The 17,401-nt window shown below is 37.4% G+C and overlaps 1 protein-coding gene across 1 annotated transcript in view; it reads right to left on the reverse strand.

Moving 5' to 3' along the window:
- Positions 1–4,107: 4,107 nt before the first annotated feature.
- Positions 4,108–17,401, reverse strand: part of LOC139691944 (dentin sialophosphoprotein-like) — a 105,603-nt gene continuing 92,309 nt past the window's right edge. The window contains exons 32-38 of the mRNA XM_071589941.1: positions 16,862–16,948; positions 16,597–16,668; positions 16,316–16,402; positions 15,641–15,802; positions 5,725–5,811; positions 5,188–5,274; positions 4,108–4,283 (exon numbers count right to left, since the gene is read on the reverse strand). Coding sequence (XP_071446042.1) covers positions 4,108–4,283; positions 5,188–5,274; positions 5,725–5,811; positions 15,641–15,802; positions 16,316–16,402; positions 16,597–16,668; positions 16,862–16,948 — 758 coding nt within the window. The remainder of the gene's footprint in view (positions 4,284–5,187; positions 5,275–5,724; positions 5,812–15,640; positions 15,803–16,315; positions 16,403–16,596; positions 16,669–16,861; positions 16,949–17,401) is intronic.

The raw sequence follows: 17,401 nt of genomic DNA on the forward strand, positions 1-17,401 counted from the left end.
AAATAGTATTGTAATGATTTCTGCATGTTAAGAGGAGCTAATACTTAAGTACAATATAAGGTTTGGTGTACTTTGTTTCGCCTTTACTGGCAAAAGTTTTTCTTTTCTATTTATGTTACTGGGGGAGCTGAGCAGCAGATGTGGCTTTTGAATCAAAGTATTTGCTGATTTCATCATTGAAATATTTGAAATTTTCTGATGATATTTTAATGTGGACCAGACAAATAAAACATGTACAGGCATACAGCTTGCTGGCCTAACGTATTTACCATAAATTTCTTCAAATATTCCTTCCATCTCTCTTGGATCTTTCCTAGTTCAACTATTATTTTACCTGGCTTATCTCTAAGTATTAACTTAGATCTTCCCTTCTTACTTCCTACTAGTGATTTAACCTTCTTCTATAGTAAATCTATTTCTCCCTTCCTCTGCAAACTTTCCATCTCCTTGCACTGTCTCTCCTGCCATGGTTCCTTTGCTTTATTTGTTATCCGTCTCAATTTATTATTTAACTCTTTGTACTTCATTCTACCTAACTCTGTATTTACATTCTTCCATTTCCTTCCCTCATTTATCTTTCGAATCATCTTATCCATGATTCATGGTTTCCTTGTCCTTTTCTAAATAACTGTTCCCGTTTCTATTGTGGCTACTTTATCCCTTTTTTGATGCATTCCCATTTTTCATCAATGGTACTCAGCTCAGTTCCATCACGAATGATTTCCTTACAGCCAGCTTATACTCCTTCCTGGCCGATCCAGTTTGTACTTCTACCTTCCATTTCCGAATCCACCTTCCCTGCCTTATCTTTTTGAATCGGACACCACACTTAATGGCTAAATTGTGACCAGAGTCCACATCCCCTCCTTGGACTCTCTGTAACTCGATCACACTGTTCCTAAATCTGTACCTAAGCATGCGTAATATAATCTAACTTATACCTTTATGAGTCACCTGGCATTTTCCATGTATACGTATGCCTTATGTGGTGTCTAAACCAAGTGTTGGTGATGACTAATCCCTATCTCCTGCAGAATTCAATTGCTTTTACGATTATGTCCTTTAACTGATATTTTACCCTATCGACCTCTTCCACATTATGAGTGCTTGGTGGCATGTAAACCTAAACAGTGACCAAGTTCATCGGTGATGTTATTTCATGCTGTAAAATGAGTTTTGCTTAGAGGAAAGAGCTTTCACATCACAAGAGATATATCACTTGGCAATATTTATAAACAGCGGGCACATGTGGTATACCATTGCCCCTGCAGAATAAGTACTTATACTTTCATGCGATTTATGGGTACTTATCGATCAGTTTTTAAATGAACTATTTTGTATGTTGGTATTAGGGACTAAATTTTCTTCACATTTATTTGAGAGAGCTCTACTTTAAAAAGCAATATTCAATGAAGTGAGAATTAAGTTTGCATAATTATTATATGTAAGCATACATGGTTATATGTATTCTTATATCCGAACGACCACTCAAAAGATAGGATTTCATTGGTTTCCGCCAAAGTTCCATTTTATCTGATGAGGGTAAAAAAGAAATTACACTTCCACAATAAAGATTTAATATTTCATGACCATGGTTTCGATGCTGTGAATTATCATCAGGTAACATAAATAAAAATAGTCTCTTCTCTCCCTTATTCCCCCTACCTTACTCCCCTCTTGGAGCCAGACTATATAAGTTGGAAAATTTTTATATATGTTACCTGATGATCATGCTCAGCATTGAAACCATGGTCGTGAAATATTAGATCTTTATTGTGGAAGTGTAAAGTTTCTTTTTTACCCTCATCATGAAGGAATTCCTCAAAGTTAAGCCTGAAACTGTGATGTCCATTTTGTCTGTTTGATATTGTTATATTATCATTTATTGCATTTAACAAATCAATACAGGGATGTGGTAGTCCGGTTGTAGAGCTGACCTACTGACTGGAGGATGGGTTTGATTTCCCGGCATGCCTCTGGGCACCTTCAGAATCTCCCAAGCGGTGTGATAATTCAGGTATCAGAATTTCCTGGTAAACAATAGGGGGCACAGGAAAAGCTTAAGTCTCCTCTGTCCTGTGAATTTCATGCCCCGATGGCAATATTATTGGGTGAACTCTACCATATCAATACTTCGATTTGACAACTTAGTTTATGCTTTCTTTTTAATTCAATACAGCGAAAAGCCTCCCCCCCCCCCCCCCCAGTTGTGGCTGACAGGATGGTCTGGGCATATCCTGGCCTATTCTTAACTCTTAAGATTTGGTTGACATCATTGTTTGTTAATTAGATGAGGATTGGGGAAAGAAAAATAGTTTTACTGGATTGAATGCAGCTGCAGCATAGGCTACAAATCTACGTCAAGGGCACGGAAGAGAGGAAGTAGGAGAGGGAATGTGGTATGCCTCATCCTAGGATTGTCAAATAATCCACCCATCGTGGAAATACAGTACTGCACATGAACACGTTAAGTTCTCTAGTCGTGTAATAATATACAAAAGGCCACATTTGAACTATTTTCTCATGTCTCTCTTTGAAATCCGAGGTGTCTACCATTTAAAAATCCTACCTACTTGCTCGTCGGGTCCGATCCCATTTCACTTTCAGTGTAACCCCCTCTCCCCCCACTCTTCCCCTGTCGACTGCCGCGGGCAGCTCTGGGGCGAATCCTTGGGTTATTCACTTGTAAACCGTTCGATATGAGGTGTGGAAGTGCTCTTTCTCTCTCTTTGTGGTTAATCGTGAGCCCCGCTGCACAACATCGCAGGAACAACTCGCCTATCTTCGGGAGAAGTGGGACCTTTGGAGGCCGGTAAGTGCAAGTCTCTCTTCCAGTCGCTAACACCTACGGACGCGCTTTTTGGTGACATAGCCTGGGAAGCTAAGTTGGATTAATTATTAGCGCTTTGTCATGTCATTGCCTGCATGAGGCTGAAGCTGAAGATGTCGGTGGAATTTTCGTTTGCAAACGAGCTACAACGAGGGAGCCTTGTTTACGTCATTCCAAATTTGAAAATTTCAAATAGCTGAATTATCAAAAGAAACGACATTATCATGCCGTTCAAGACAAAATATTAGATTATTGTCTAACAAATAAGAATTTAGAATCCTTTGCCTTAGGTAGGATACTGTCTCAAGCGTTACTTGGTAGAAGTATTTCATGCTAGGCGTAAATAAAGGAAGACTAACTTGGCAATTTCTTCTAGAAATTTAATGTTTTACGACCATGGTTTCGTCACAAGGCAACATCATCAGGTCTGGCCACAGCGTCAGGCCCGATGATGTTGTCTTGCGACGAAATCATGGTCGTGAAAAATAAAAATTTTAGCCTAATCTGCCAAGTTAGTCTTCCTTCATTGGCGCCTTTGACTTAGGTCCGGGGTTTTCGTTGATTTGGATAGCATCTTAATTTTTTTCTTTATTCAATACTATTTCACTAATACCTAATAATGGTATACCAACTTAGATGAGTCATAACCACTCCCCAACCTTGACTGCCGCGATTTTCTGGCAAAATATCGGAGAGGGCGACGTATGATGACGTGTTTTTTCAATCAGTCAAATACCCCGACGGGCGGCGGTTTCTCTGGCTGGTTTCGAAGGAGGGGAGTCTCAGGAAAGGCTGGAGGCCGGTGGCAGTTGGCTCTCAGCCTTTGCGGAGTGTCGATCGGTCGTTGGTTAAACCTCTACAAAGTGACCTCGTTGAGCTCTGTCATGAGCTGGTTATTGGAACAGGGCTACAACATTAAATTTTGCGAGAAATTGAGGAAAACCAGGGAAGAGACCCATGACGTGCCCAAGGCAGCTTATGAAATTTCCCTCCACATCTTAGGATACTGACTAGTACTTCTGGTACTGCTACATAGGTACTGACTAGTCTTTTTTAACCTCATGGCATTGTCATTATCGCTTTTTCTCCAGGAATGTTATTTCACTGAGTTGGATTTTTAGTATGGATTAAAAAGGTAACAAATAATATCAAACGTAAAAGAAAATTGCTTTTATATTTATTTAATAATGTTGACCTTAATACAAGGTTTAGCGTATGATAATTCCGTATTATATTAACGTACCACAAAGTAGAGAAAATCACATTGTAAGATACATTCACATGTACATACCCTTGAGGTATTTAACAATTATATTTTGGACACCTATTATATTGTGAGTTTTATCAATTTTTTCCGTGGAACGAAGCCATAGGTTCATCAGAAAGTCTCCGATGTCCGCGGGTCTGTCAATGATGTCTGGCTCTCCTTCCTCAGATATGGGGTTGTCGGAGGCTGTGTCGGGAATCCAGTCGTCGAGGATATAGAAAGGAATAATACAAAGGATCATGTCTCAGAGACGCAATAGCGAAAGACATTTCTCATAAATACCCCGCATCCTCAGTTTTCTTCCTTCCGTTGATTAAGGTAGTTGTGCCATAGAACTATTCAGATAAACTCAATTGTAATTGCTTTTTTATGTTTCTAATTTTTGTACGTAGTTAACGTTTCTGGCTAACAACGTGTGTTTTTGTATATATGTACATAAACACAATAATCAACCCGAAATTTGGTTTGGTAGGTGATGGCAGAGCTCACCCAGTACTAAGCCATATACGGCGTGTGAAATTCACACATCAGGGTAGGGGGGCCAGTTCCTTTCCCTGTGCCGGTTATGGTTTGCCAGGAAGATCTGGTCCCCGAAAAATCACATATATTGGGTGGAGCTGCAGGTGTTCAGAGTGCCTTGCCCGGGAATCGAACCCGGTCAGTAGTCCAACGCTCTACCCCCTGGACTACCGCGACCCACATGTAATATATATATATATATATATATATATATATATATATATATATATATATATATATATATATATATATATATATATATATATATATATATGATTGTACGGAAAAACTCACACGAGCGGCACAATAATGGGCTGACACAATATAACACAAATAGAAAAGAATAGACATATAAAAGAACACTCACACGGTAAATTGTTCGAGCTTTCGGCCCTCTCAGAGGCCTTCTTCAAGAGAGACTCTTGTATTAAAATTAAATAAAAATTTATATATATATAATGTATATATATATATATATATATATATATATATATATATATATATATATATATATATATATATATATGGGTAATAGAAATACCTAATATCCCCTTTTTGGCGTCATGCATACCATTACCATTTTCATTGCTCTTGCTGTAACCAATGTCGGCTGAAACATCGCTCGTAGTCTCGGGTGTCTCTGGTGTTACAGGTGTTTCTGAAATTTAGATTGTAAATTATTTGATATTGCACACGCCTTTGGCCTTAGGATTGGGTGAACTCTGTTTCGGCCTATCTAACCGACCTTAGGTTAATTATTGTGGAGTATTTCGTAATTGTGATATATACTACTCATACTCGCAAAAAATTGGAAATATTTATTAATACTATCCTCGTTTTGGCGTCATGCATACCGTCGTTTCCGTTGTCAGCGTCGGCTAAACCTTTTGTCGTAAGCACGGGTGTGTCTGGTGTTACAGGTGCTTCTGGAATTGAGATTGGAAATACATAAAAATTTCACACGCCCTTGAACTGAGATTGGGTGAACTCTTTCTTGCCGCTTTAAACTAGTCTAAGCTTCATTATTTTGTTATGAGAGATAGTACTGATACTTGCAAATTATGGAAAATGTAAATGTCTACTATACTCTTTTTGGCGTCTTACATACCGTCTTTTATTTCATCGTCGATCCCATTGTCAATTTCGGCTGAATCTTCTGTCGTAAGCTCAGGTGTCTCTGGTGTTCCAGGTGTTTCTGAAATTGAGGTTAAAAATAAATTGATATTTCACACGCTCTTGATCTTAGAATGGGTGAATTTTATCATATTAATCATGCCAGCCTTAGTTTTATTATTGTGGAGCAATTCGTAAATGTGAGAGATATTGCTGATATTTGCAAATAGCAGGAAAAAATGAATTCCTACTATCCCCGTTTTGGTGTCATACATACCGTCGATTATTTCATCGTCGATCCCGTTGTCAATGCCGGCTGAAACCTCTGCCGTAGTTTCGGGTGCCTCTAATGGTATAGGTGTTTCGGTAATAGTGATCAATAATAAAAGAGAAAAATTATGAGTTATTTTATTTGATCGCCTATATCTAATATGGGTGAGCGTTGTCATACGTTGCATCCTATATTATTCGTAATTTAGAAAGTTTACTAAGTGTCTGCTCACATTGTTACAAGAATGTACCTAATTAGACAAACTATCCGCTTATGTGGTAATTCAATGTATTATATATATATATATCTCGATAATGAATTGCACTCAGGAGAGCAATATAACAATTGGATGGTACAATAGAACACAAAAGTATGAACAGAGAGCACATAAAAAGAAACTTCCATTTCAGAAAGTTTAATCTTGCTCCCTTCTCTGTCATCTTCTTCGGGTTCGTTAAGGTGTGAACCATTTGGAAAAAAAGTTGCTTGAATGGGTAAATTCGAATATTAATTGATGTTGGCTGTCTCTTAGTTGAGTATTTTATGCATCCACAATTTCTCAACGGTTGGAGAAATTGGACCATGGTCCGACATATTAAGTATGGTATACGAATACAATGGAATATTTTTCAAATCTGAAGTTTCCGTGAAATCTTCCTCTACTCGCATTAAAGAATTGCTAATAATTATATCTATTAGGCTAAATTTTAATTACAGCTCTAGTTAGGTATTGTAAAATATGTTTATCCCAAATTCTTGGAAGTTATTAGGTCCTCCCGAAAATATTTCATGTTTCCTACTATACAAATGAAAATCTAATTAGTTTTCATTTTACGATGCTCACATTTCACTTTTTAATTTGGGAGTATAAAGTGTCTAACACCCGTCGCGGGTGCCTCTCTCTCCGAGTCCTGTGGAACGGTTGTATTTGGGGATCGAGATGGTGTGGGGGCTAACGTACTGGCTTCCCACTCAGCCCGGGTTCAAATCCTGGCGGTGTTGAATATTTTTCAGAGGTAGCTCGATCCCTACTTGAGATGCTTTGTGGAGGGCACTTTGAGTGAGTACGCCGTCCGTCGGATGGGACGTTAAGCTGCGAACCCCTTGGCGCCTTTCGTAAAGAGTAGGCATAGTTCTCTCCACCCTTCATCCTTTCCTGTCCATCCCCTATGGCGCAAATGACCTCAGCTGTCGGTAGCCTCCCCTAAATACTACAACGGTTGTATTTTCCGCTGAAATATTTGGTGATTTTGTGGAAATTTTCCCTTCTAAGTATCCAGGGAAATGCAACAAATTACATCTTCTAATCAGTTTTCTCTAACTCTAATACGGGTTTCTGGTAGCACGAAAGTTATTTCCCAATTCTACCTCAAGCACACCAAATACTCTTTGAGTCTTTTATTTAAAACTATCTTTAGATAACACATTTAGATACAACTTTAAGTTTAAATTTCGTTTTATTTTTGATTAATTTGCATCAAATTCCGCCCAGAAAATATGATTTTTTCAGTTTAGTTAATAATGTCCCATGCATTCGATTTACTTTGTTTTCTATTAGAGGTTTGTCTGCTCCAGGGAAAGTGTTTATTTCGAAACATTTAAATCAATAGTTTTTTGAGTGAAATATCCAGGTAATTTATTTTTTCTATCAATTTAAAAGACCTGGATTTTCATTTCGAATTTTCATGGTCAAAATCGTCAGAGAATCTCCAAAATCATAAATCCGAGAGTTGTTTGATTTTCAGCAAAAATTAAGTTATAAGGTTCTTACCTGGTATATTTACGCTGGCTGCCTTAGCGCCTACAACGAGTAAGACAAAGGCGAGTGGACCGAAAATCATTTCTGTTAGTTGAAAATATCTCGCTCAAGGAGTGTCAGAGCGTATTCTGATATCGCTCTGAATCGGTCGCGCCCTTATATACACCTCTCCCTTCCATTCCCCCTTTTTGACCGACCTCTTTCCAACGCACTCTCATCCAGGAAATCGTTGTTTTGTTTCGTACGTGATTGTATTTTCATTAGAATTTAGAAAATATTTTCCACGTGCCTGCACTTCCACAAGACCGCGTTTATTTCATAGCATTGGTCACCACGAGCTATCATATTTCATCAGATTACCAAGGTATGAAAAATTATAAATAACATCATGTCATTTAATTGCCACATTCAATATGAATGCTATATTATAGTCCGGATTATATTAATATTTGCTTTGTATCATGGAAGTTGATCATAAATGTGAATGGTCGATTTTAGCATTATATAAATGACATGCTCTTTTGTTTCCGCTTCAAACTTGAGCACATAAAAATTAGGTACCTAATGCAGGGGACTAATTTTCAAAGTAGGTAGCAATAGTGAATAATCATACGTTAAACATTTCTTCTTGACGCTCTTTGCATTAAACAATGAAATATATTCCAGCGTCAATATTAAGTAAATGGGATTGGCGTTTTGCGAATATATTATTTAAGGCGCTAGTAAACCTACACCCACATAACGGATGTGATTGACGGTATATTCTCCACAGGAATGAAATGCAGTGTCGATTTTCTAGTACATTTTCCTGTTCTGGAAGGAAAATAGATTCCAATCAGGACGTAATTTCCTGTTTCTTAGTTTTTTAAAAGATATACGATATAGGGAATACTAATTAGTGGAATTGCAGAAAATAAGAGTGGATAGGAGACTAATCCGCTAAATGAACATATCTCAGATTGCTCAGGTGCGAGTGGGGGATGGAGAGTTAGGATAGGAAGTGGTAGGAAGAGAAGTGAGGCAGGGTTGTCCATTATCACTTGCATTGCTCAGTTATATTAGGAGAAAATGATTAAAGAGGTTTGGTAAAGGAATGAAAGTCGGCTGAGAATTCATTAATCAGTTTAGGCGCTGATGCTAGTTTGTCGACCAGGCAAAGGGTGGCAAGCATTGCTTAGTGCAATGGAAACCTTATGCAACATATATGGTATGAGAATAAATATAACCCGCACAAAGTTATGCCATTTTTGGTGAAGAGAAAGGCTAATTAAAATATGAAAATAGAAAAATTCCAAGAAACTGAGGAAAATGCCGCCACAGTTGCTTGAACTGAGTCATCCGCTAAATATGCATCCGCTAATGCATGATAACGCAACAATTTCAGAGTGTAAAAATCTTTCGCCATGTCCGGGACCGTGGTGCATCTCGCATGACTACGAATGCCTGTGATATTGTATGTACGGTATTTCGTCACAATATCTTGTTCCTTTAACTCCCCCAAAATCTCGGGGTTTATTAAGATAGTAGTCTATGAACTAGAGTAGGTAGAACAGTTATTTTATGTTTCAGAATTAGTGTAACTGAGACAAAGGCAATGCTGTTTTTAAGAAAGAAATAGGCTTAGTTAACGTATGGAAGGGCAAACACGAGGGCAGATGAAACAGTTTACTTTTGGTGGAAGTATTTTTTATCGAAATGGGCAAAGCACTTGGGGCATAAGGAGAGGAATTCCGTCAGGCAAAGAAATTTTCACAAAGAGGGGAGATTTGATGACAGAGTGGGTAGCTAAGGGTGTTAAGAAAAGCTCGCTAAACTTTCATTGGGAACATAGCTATTTACGGCGCGGAGAAATGGTCACTGAGGTAGGATGATCGGCGTAAATCGGAGCATTTTTGAATGTGGGCGTGGAGAAGGATGGATAAAGTGAAGAGGACAGAAAGAAAATCAAGCGAGGAAATGATAGGAATGGTGCGGGATTGGGAAGGAGTTTTGGTAGAAATCCAAAAGAGGCAGAAAAGATGGAAGCAGAGCATTTTGATTCCCAAAGGGATGTTGAAGTCTGTTATAGGGGGAAGGATGTCAGGCAAGCGAGGATGGGATGGCATAGGTTGGGGATGTTGGATGGAATGAGGGGAGGAAGGAAGTAGTATAAGGAGTTGAGGAGGGGCTTTTGTTTGAAGAGGGTTTTGGATTGTATACTTTCAGGAGAGACAAGAGAATTATTTGGAAGATTGTGTCCATTTGAAACTTACCCTAACCGCTATATTACCTACTAAAAATGTGCACAAACCTAAACGTATGAAACGAATGTAAAAATCATACTCTACTTTATTTTTGTTTACTAAATACGTCGGTCGTTCAATAAGTCCTTAGGAAGAGATAGGAAAGTAAATTAATTTGGGATTTTTTTTACTGTTGAACATAATCTCGTTTTAGTTCGATAAAGTTCTCCCTGCATTTCTCTTACTTTTTCAAGTCATCTAAAAAGTATGATTTCGAAACGTTCTTTATAGTAGGTATTTGTGTATACACGCATGTACAGAAATCGATTTTCCGCTTAGACAATTTTCCAATTTTTTAAACAACATTATCTTAACAGTCCTGACACTCTGTCATGATGATGTGCGACCCACTAACAGCAATCATCTTTCACAAACAGTAGCCAGAACAACGGTGGTTAAAATAAACACAGGAACCATTGGTATCATCTTAATTACTAACATCACCAGGTCACAATCTAACACATCATTATAATCACGAGCATAGTCGTCCGTATTCGACACCTTATAAAATTCATCTCTCGTTTGATAACGTAGATTTACCTAAGCTGTTGTCACAACCTTTATTTTGCAACGAATTTTGTTTTAAATCAATACTGCCCTGTCCGAACGATATACGCGAATGCATTAGGCTGGTAATTCTATAAATTACACGTACAAGTGATATATTGCAAAAGATCAAAATTTATTGACGATTGAATTACGGTAACAGTCGCGGTAAATAATCACACAATGGAAAGTTTGGTTTTGGACTATTTACATAGCGATACTTCAGTGGCGATACATGAAGTGCTACAAACTTACTGAATTTAAGAAATATGGCTAGTCTTCAGCAGTGCTATGCGAAGAGGTGTAGTTAGGAGTAAAAATCGGAGGGGAATTCATGATATTAGTTAGGTTTTCGGATTACCAAACTTTAGTTTGTTAGTCTGCCAAGGAGTTGCCTCGAAATAGTTTAGTACCAAAATGGTCAAAGATTTAGAAATATAAGGAGAAGAATTGCGTTAGGGAAAGGAGATTTCACAAGGTAGAGGGATTTGATGACAGGGAAGTTGAGTAAGGAGGTTAAATAAAGGCTCCTTCAAACTTTTATATGGAGCGTGGGTAAGTGCAGTGCGGAAATATGACCATTAAAGCAGGATGGTAGGCATAGATTGGAGGTTTGTGAAATATGGGTTGTAGAGGGATAGAGATGGTGAAGGGGACAGAAAGGAAAACAAACGAGGATGAGTTAGATATGGTGAGAGAGGAAAGAGGATTGTCAGGAGAAATCCAAAAGAGGTGATAAATATGGATGCAGAGAGCATTCTGATTGGCGATGGGATGTTAAAAACTCTGAAAGATGGGAGAATGTTACGCAAGCGAGGAAGGGACAGAGATAGGATCGGGATGTTGGACGGAATGAAGGGAGGAAGTATACAAAATTGAAAAGGGGCCTTTTTTAAGGTTGGATGTCTGGTTGTGCTTTCGTAGGAGAAAGGAAATTTTCGCTTCGCCGTTTCTAAACTTGTGTCTATCAAAAACCTACCTTAACCGGTTGACTATCGATAATAATTTATGCTGAAAAAATCCTGGGTATTTTAATACAGGGAATTTGATGATTTCCTGCCCGTTTGGTTTAAACTGAAAATCTTAGGATTTGCAGTGTTCCCTTAAAACGTGTACTGAATAAACAATGCTCAATCTCCTCATTAGATTCAAGAATCGTAGGCTATTTTAGATTCAATTTATTGGAAAATCCCAGCATCGCTAATCACTTAATGGATACCAACCACTCTGTCTCCAGCAGACTTGCACATTTTAAAAACCTCCCACCACATCCTGTATTCCGATGACCTTATCTTTGTCCAAAAATCAGTCAACAGTTTTCATTTAGACTTGAGACCCATCGACTCCTCCCTCTTTCATTCATTCATTTATTCACTCATTTATTCTCACACACTGAAGATGCTCGCCATTAACCCCTCCGATATCCCCCACACACTTCAATTCCATTACTCCCTCCTCTCTTGCGGTCAGTTAACTTTTGCTGCCATTGGAAATCGTGCATTCCCAGATGAATATGGTATTTCCATTGAAATGGCTCAGCAAATTCTTGTTTCCATGCTCTTCCTCAACCCTTTTATCTTTTTCCTTAAAACATTTTATCCCTCAAATCATTCCCCCCCCCTAACCAATCTTCTTTTTTGGCCGATCCTCACCTGGATGATTAACTAGGTTCCCGTTCGGACGACCACTTTGTGGTCCTCCATAATAATTACGACAACATCGGAGTGGTACGGTAGGCTCTCATCCTCAGCGAATTCTCCACGAGTGACCGAGCCCCGTTAGTAACCAATACTTAGGACACTTACTTCTACGCCTGCAAGTTACCCTTAATGCGTTCGTCTGGGTGTGTGGCAGTGGATGCGTCAGCATCAGGTATGCTTAGAGCGAGAAGGGTTGCGATTACGTACTGTACATGAAAGGATCTGCTAAAATAAAAAATCTTGCCATATTAGCTAAAAAATAATTACTCATATTGCATTCGTGAAAAAAGACCATCAACTTGATTAGCAAAAACATGTCAACAAAGACAAAAGCTCTTAAAATTACTGAAAATTTTCTTAAATGATCGGTGAGAATAAAACTAATATGAACTACGCGAGGGAAAAAATGGAATAAATAACAATACCTATACCTCCAAATACAGACAATAGGCGTTGGCATAGATAGTTCCAATAGCTATGCAGAAAAGTAAATCTTCTACTTGCCTTATGCTTTTATTTTTTCCCTTGTTGATGGGGGTAATATATTTTACGAGTATATTTAATTCCCTCTTTAATTTATCTCGGAAAATACAACATTTTTAAACTTTCCGGTTTGCAATTATTCGCTCTGAAGGAATGGTCTCATTTTCCGATGGTACGATGGAGATTTCAAACAATATCTTTGTAATGCGTAGGACTTTTCTTGCTTTGTATTCTTCATTTCTTTTCTTCATTCCTTATTATTCGTAAATACTTCAGAAAACTGATCTCCTCCCTCTACATCTGTCTCCTTCCCCTTTGCCTCTCACTATTTCACAACTGATGCTCATTGATATTACCGATAAATTAGATATTTAAATGTTTAAGATGAATGATTGAAAGGCCTCATCCACAGGTCCTCCCACCACAAATGTCACATAATACACACCTCTCATGAGCATCTCATAACGCTACAAAATCAGTAAAAGTATAGGACTTATGCGGCGAAAGCTACCAAGTCAACCGTCATTTCGAGCTAGTGCCTTCACCATGGGGTTCGACGTGCAAACCATAATACGACTGCAAACAAGCTATACAATATAATTCGGTATTATATTATGAAAAGTTTCCAACATTGAATGTTTTAATAAAGCCTAATGAATAATGGTTTTTTTCAAATTTTTTGTGTGTACCAACTCCATCTTTAGATAAACCAGGAAAAAATGTGAGATAATGAATGTATTTAACGAGGAGACGTGAATGCATTATTTAATTAAATTTCAAAGTTTTTTACAAGCAAGGAAAACCATCATTTTTCATTAAATATCATTATGTTTATTTATTAATTTCACCCAAGAAATATTTTGACGAAACCATATTTGAAAGTAAATGTCATTTAAACTACGGTACCTTGTCTTTTCCTAATGGAAATATATGACAACACTCAAAAAGTGTTATTATCAAGGTAGACGTCCAGTAGTACGTGACCAATAGAAATTTTGTTTTTGGAGTATCATTGACAGACATTAGGGTAATCGTAATTGGGCTTTGGGATATCGAAGTTTCTTATATACAGAACGAACGATTATAATGAAAGCTCATTTTTATATGTTATTTATCATCACAACCTTTATAACTCGCGAAAATAGTAATTCATATTTTCATTTGCTAGATTCAAAACTTGCTTCAATTTTCCCAATGCATATATAAGTTATTTTTTTGGTTTACAATGTTGTCATTATTGATGTATTTGGTACGTGTGGCTACGATATTTGCCTTGAAGGAAATATTAACTTTTGTTCCCTTAGTACAGAATACTGACAAAATTAGTTATGAGGAAAAACGTTAAACCTAATCCGCTCCCGTGGGCAACATTCGTCTCCCTCCTTAGAAGATCAGAACAGTTCAGTGGTGGGACATCACCTGGAAACCGCCCGGCGCGAGAAGCGGAAGGGTTCTTTCCCTTTGGTGGTTAGTAGGGAGTTATCCCGCATTGACAGGTTAGTTCAACTCAAAAGTAATCGTGTCAAAGAGGTATATTTGGAAGACGTTTGTTATAACTTCCTTTTCAGGTTAAGTGCTTATCAAACCTGTTCTTCATAACTTCTCGTCTGAATTCACGGAAGACTTTCCTTCAATCGATCCCTTGGCCTGAGAACAACTTCCCTGCATATGCACACTGCTGCTTGATTCATATGATATCCTTTAAATCTTTAAGTTTTGAAATATCCCATTGCTATTGGTTACATGATGCGGTCTTGATATTTTTCCATGGCAGATTATGGTGACTTAAGTATTAGAGGTACGTGACCCGTAGGTGATTTGTTGGAACGAATTACAATAAAGTGTTAAATTTTACCACAACATCGTGTACCCGATTTATGACCTGGATAATTTTCTTTCGACTTCCAGTAATTCTAGACTTAAAAAAACCAATCCGGTTAATACATATACATATACCTCGTGCAAGGAATATAATACATATATTGCTCGTATATATAATACATATACCTCGTGCAAGGAATCTTTGAGGCAGAATGTAAACTTTGTTTGATGCACAGAAAGTTTCATTTGTATACGTAGCTAATTGATCTCAACATAAAAATTCAGATAAACAAGAATTATCTGCAATTATGCATGTTCATTTAAAAAACTATTAATTCTTACTAAATTTTTGATATTGCTTGAACTTGCAAAGCTATAGAGCGTTTTGATAATCTTTTCATGCCTATGGTATCTTTCGTGAATCATGGTAAATGATATTCAATTACGAGTATGGCCTCCTAAATTTTGCACCTTCACTCCTTTCTAAACATGGTTGAGTTGAAAAAATGCCATTGATAGAAAACATTTTCATTGCATTTTGGTTCAATGACATTGATGTAAGAATTTGTTTCACAATCTGAGTTAATGGAAAGTAGCCTATACGTAAATAACCACAAATTCTTGTAGGTTTTAATTGATTATTTTTAATAAAGTGAGAAGAGAGGGTGACTCATCATATACCATGATGGCGGAGTGAAATTGCCCTCCGTATCTTAGAATACTGACTAGTACTTGAAAGTGTACCAGAACATATGAATAAAGCGAATTTACTGTTTCCATGTCTCAGAAATGTAGGTACTTAGGTCTTTTTCAACCACATGGCAATATCATTCTCGCTTTTTTCTACAGGAATATTATTTCACTCAGTTGTATTTTTAGTATGGATTAAAAAGGTAACAAATAATATTAAAAGTAAAAGAAAATTTCTTTTATTTTTATTTAATAATTTTGACCTTAATACAAGGTTTAGCGTATGATAATTTCGTATTATATTAACGTACCACAAAGTAGAGAAAATCGCATTGTAAGATATATTCACATGGGCATACCCTTGAGGTATTTAACAACTATATTCTGGACACCAATTACATTTTGAATTTTATCAAATTTGTCCGTGGACCGAAGCCATGTTTTCATCAGAAAGTCTGCGATGCCCCAAGGTTTGCCAATGATGTCTGGCTCTTCTTGCTCAGATAAGGGGTTGTCGGAGGCTGTGTCGGGAATCCAGTCGTCGAGGATATAGAAAGGAATAATAAAAAGGATCATGTCTCAGAGACGCAATAGCAAAAGACATTTCTCATTTATGATTGATAGAAATAGAAACGAAATGTTCGCTTCATTCAAAACCATATTGAACAACTGTACATTAATAAAAATGCATATTTGCACGTGCATTCTATAAATGATTAATATTTCTCAAGATCACAGCGATGCGCAACTTAGCTTCCATTATTGAGAATGCAAAAAAGCAAGGAAAAGCATCATTATAATTGCTCTGTGGGTCTAAACTAGGCACAGTAAGGGGCATGCTCCTTTCCTTCTCGCCGAGGGCCACTCTTTCCACTTGGAAATAAATTGAAATTTCACATTCTCTTAACCTAAGAATGGGAAAATTTGTCTTGGCCTATTCTAACGGCCTTAGTTTTACTATAATGGAGCAATAATTAATTGTGATATGAAAATTAATATATACATACTATCCCCCTTTTTGGCGTCATACATACCGTCGATTATTTCACCGTCAGTCTTGCTGTCGATGTCGGCTGAATCTTCTGTCGTCAGCGCGGGTTTCTCTCGTGTTGCAGGTGTTTCTAAATAGAGATTTAAAATAAATTAAAATTGCACACGCCCTTAATGCTAGATTGGGTATATTCTTTCATGCCCAATTAAACCAGGCTTAGTTTCATTATTGTGGAGTATTTCGTAATTGTGATATGTACTACTCATACTAGTAAAAAATGGGAAATATTAATTAATACTATCCCCGTTTTGGCGTCATGCATACCGTCGATTCCGTTGTCAGCGTCGGCTGAATCTTTTGTCGTAAGCACGGGTGTCTCTGGTGTTACAGCTGTTCCTGAAATTGAGATTAGCCATAAATTGAAATGTCACACGCCCTTGATCTAAGATTAGGTGTTAGCTCTTTCGCATAATTAAACCAGCCTTAATTTCATTATTATTGAGCCGTACGTAATTGTGAGATATACTAATGGTATTTGCATAATTATGTTAAACATAAATGCCTATCCCCGTTTTGGCGTCATACACACCGTCGATTATTTCATCGTCGATCTTATTGTCAATGTCGGCAGAATCTTTTGTCGTAAGCGTGGGTGTCTCTGGTGTTCCAGGTGTTTCTGAAATTGAAATTAAAAATAAATTTAAATTTCACATGCCCTTGGCCTTAGAATTAAGTGAAATTTATCTTGACCTATTCATCCGGACATAGGCTCATTATTGTTGAGAAATTCGTAATTGTGAGAAACATTGCTGATAATTGCAGAATATGGGAAATATAAATACCTAATATGCTCTTCCCGGCATTATACAAACTGTCAATTATCTCATCGATGATCCCGCTGCCAACGCCGGCTGAATCATTTGTCGCAAGCACGGGTGTCTCTGGTGTTGGAAGTGTTACTGAAATTTAGATTTGGAAATAAATTGAAAATTCACCCGCCTTTGATTTTAGATTTGGTTAAGTTTTCCTTGCCCAATTAAACTAGCCTTACTTTCCTGATTGTGGAGTAATTCATGATTGTGAGAGATACTACTGTTACTTGCAAATAATGGAAAACTAAATGCTCTAT

This window comes from Hetaerina americana, unplaced genomic scaffold (genome assembly GCF_022747635.1).
Source record: "Hetaerina americana unplaced genomic scaffold, ioHetAmer1.1.p SCAF_1, whole genome shotgun sequence".
Classification (NCBI taxonomy): domain Eukaryota; kingdom Metazoa; phylum Arthropoda; class Insecta; order Odonata; family Calopterygidae; genus Hetaerina; species Hetaerina americana.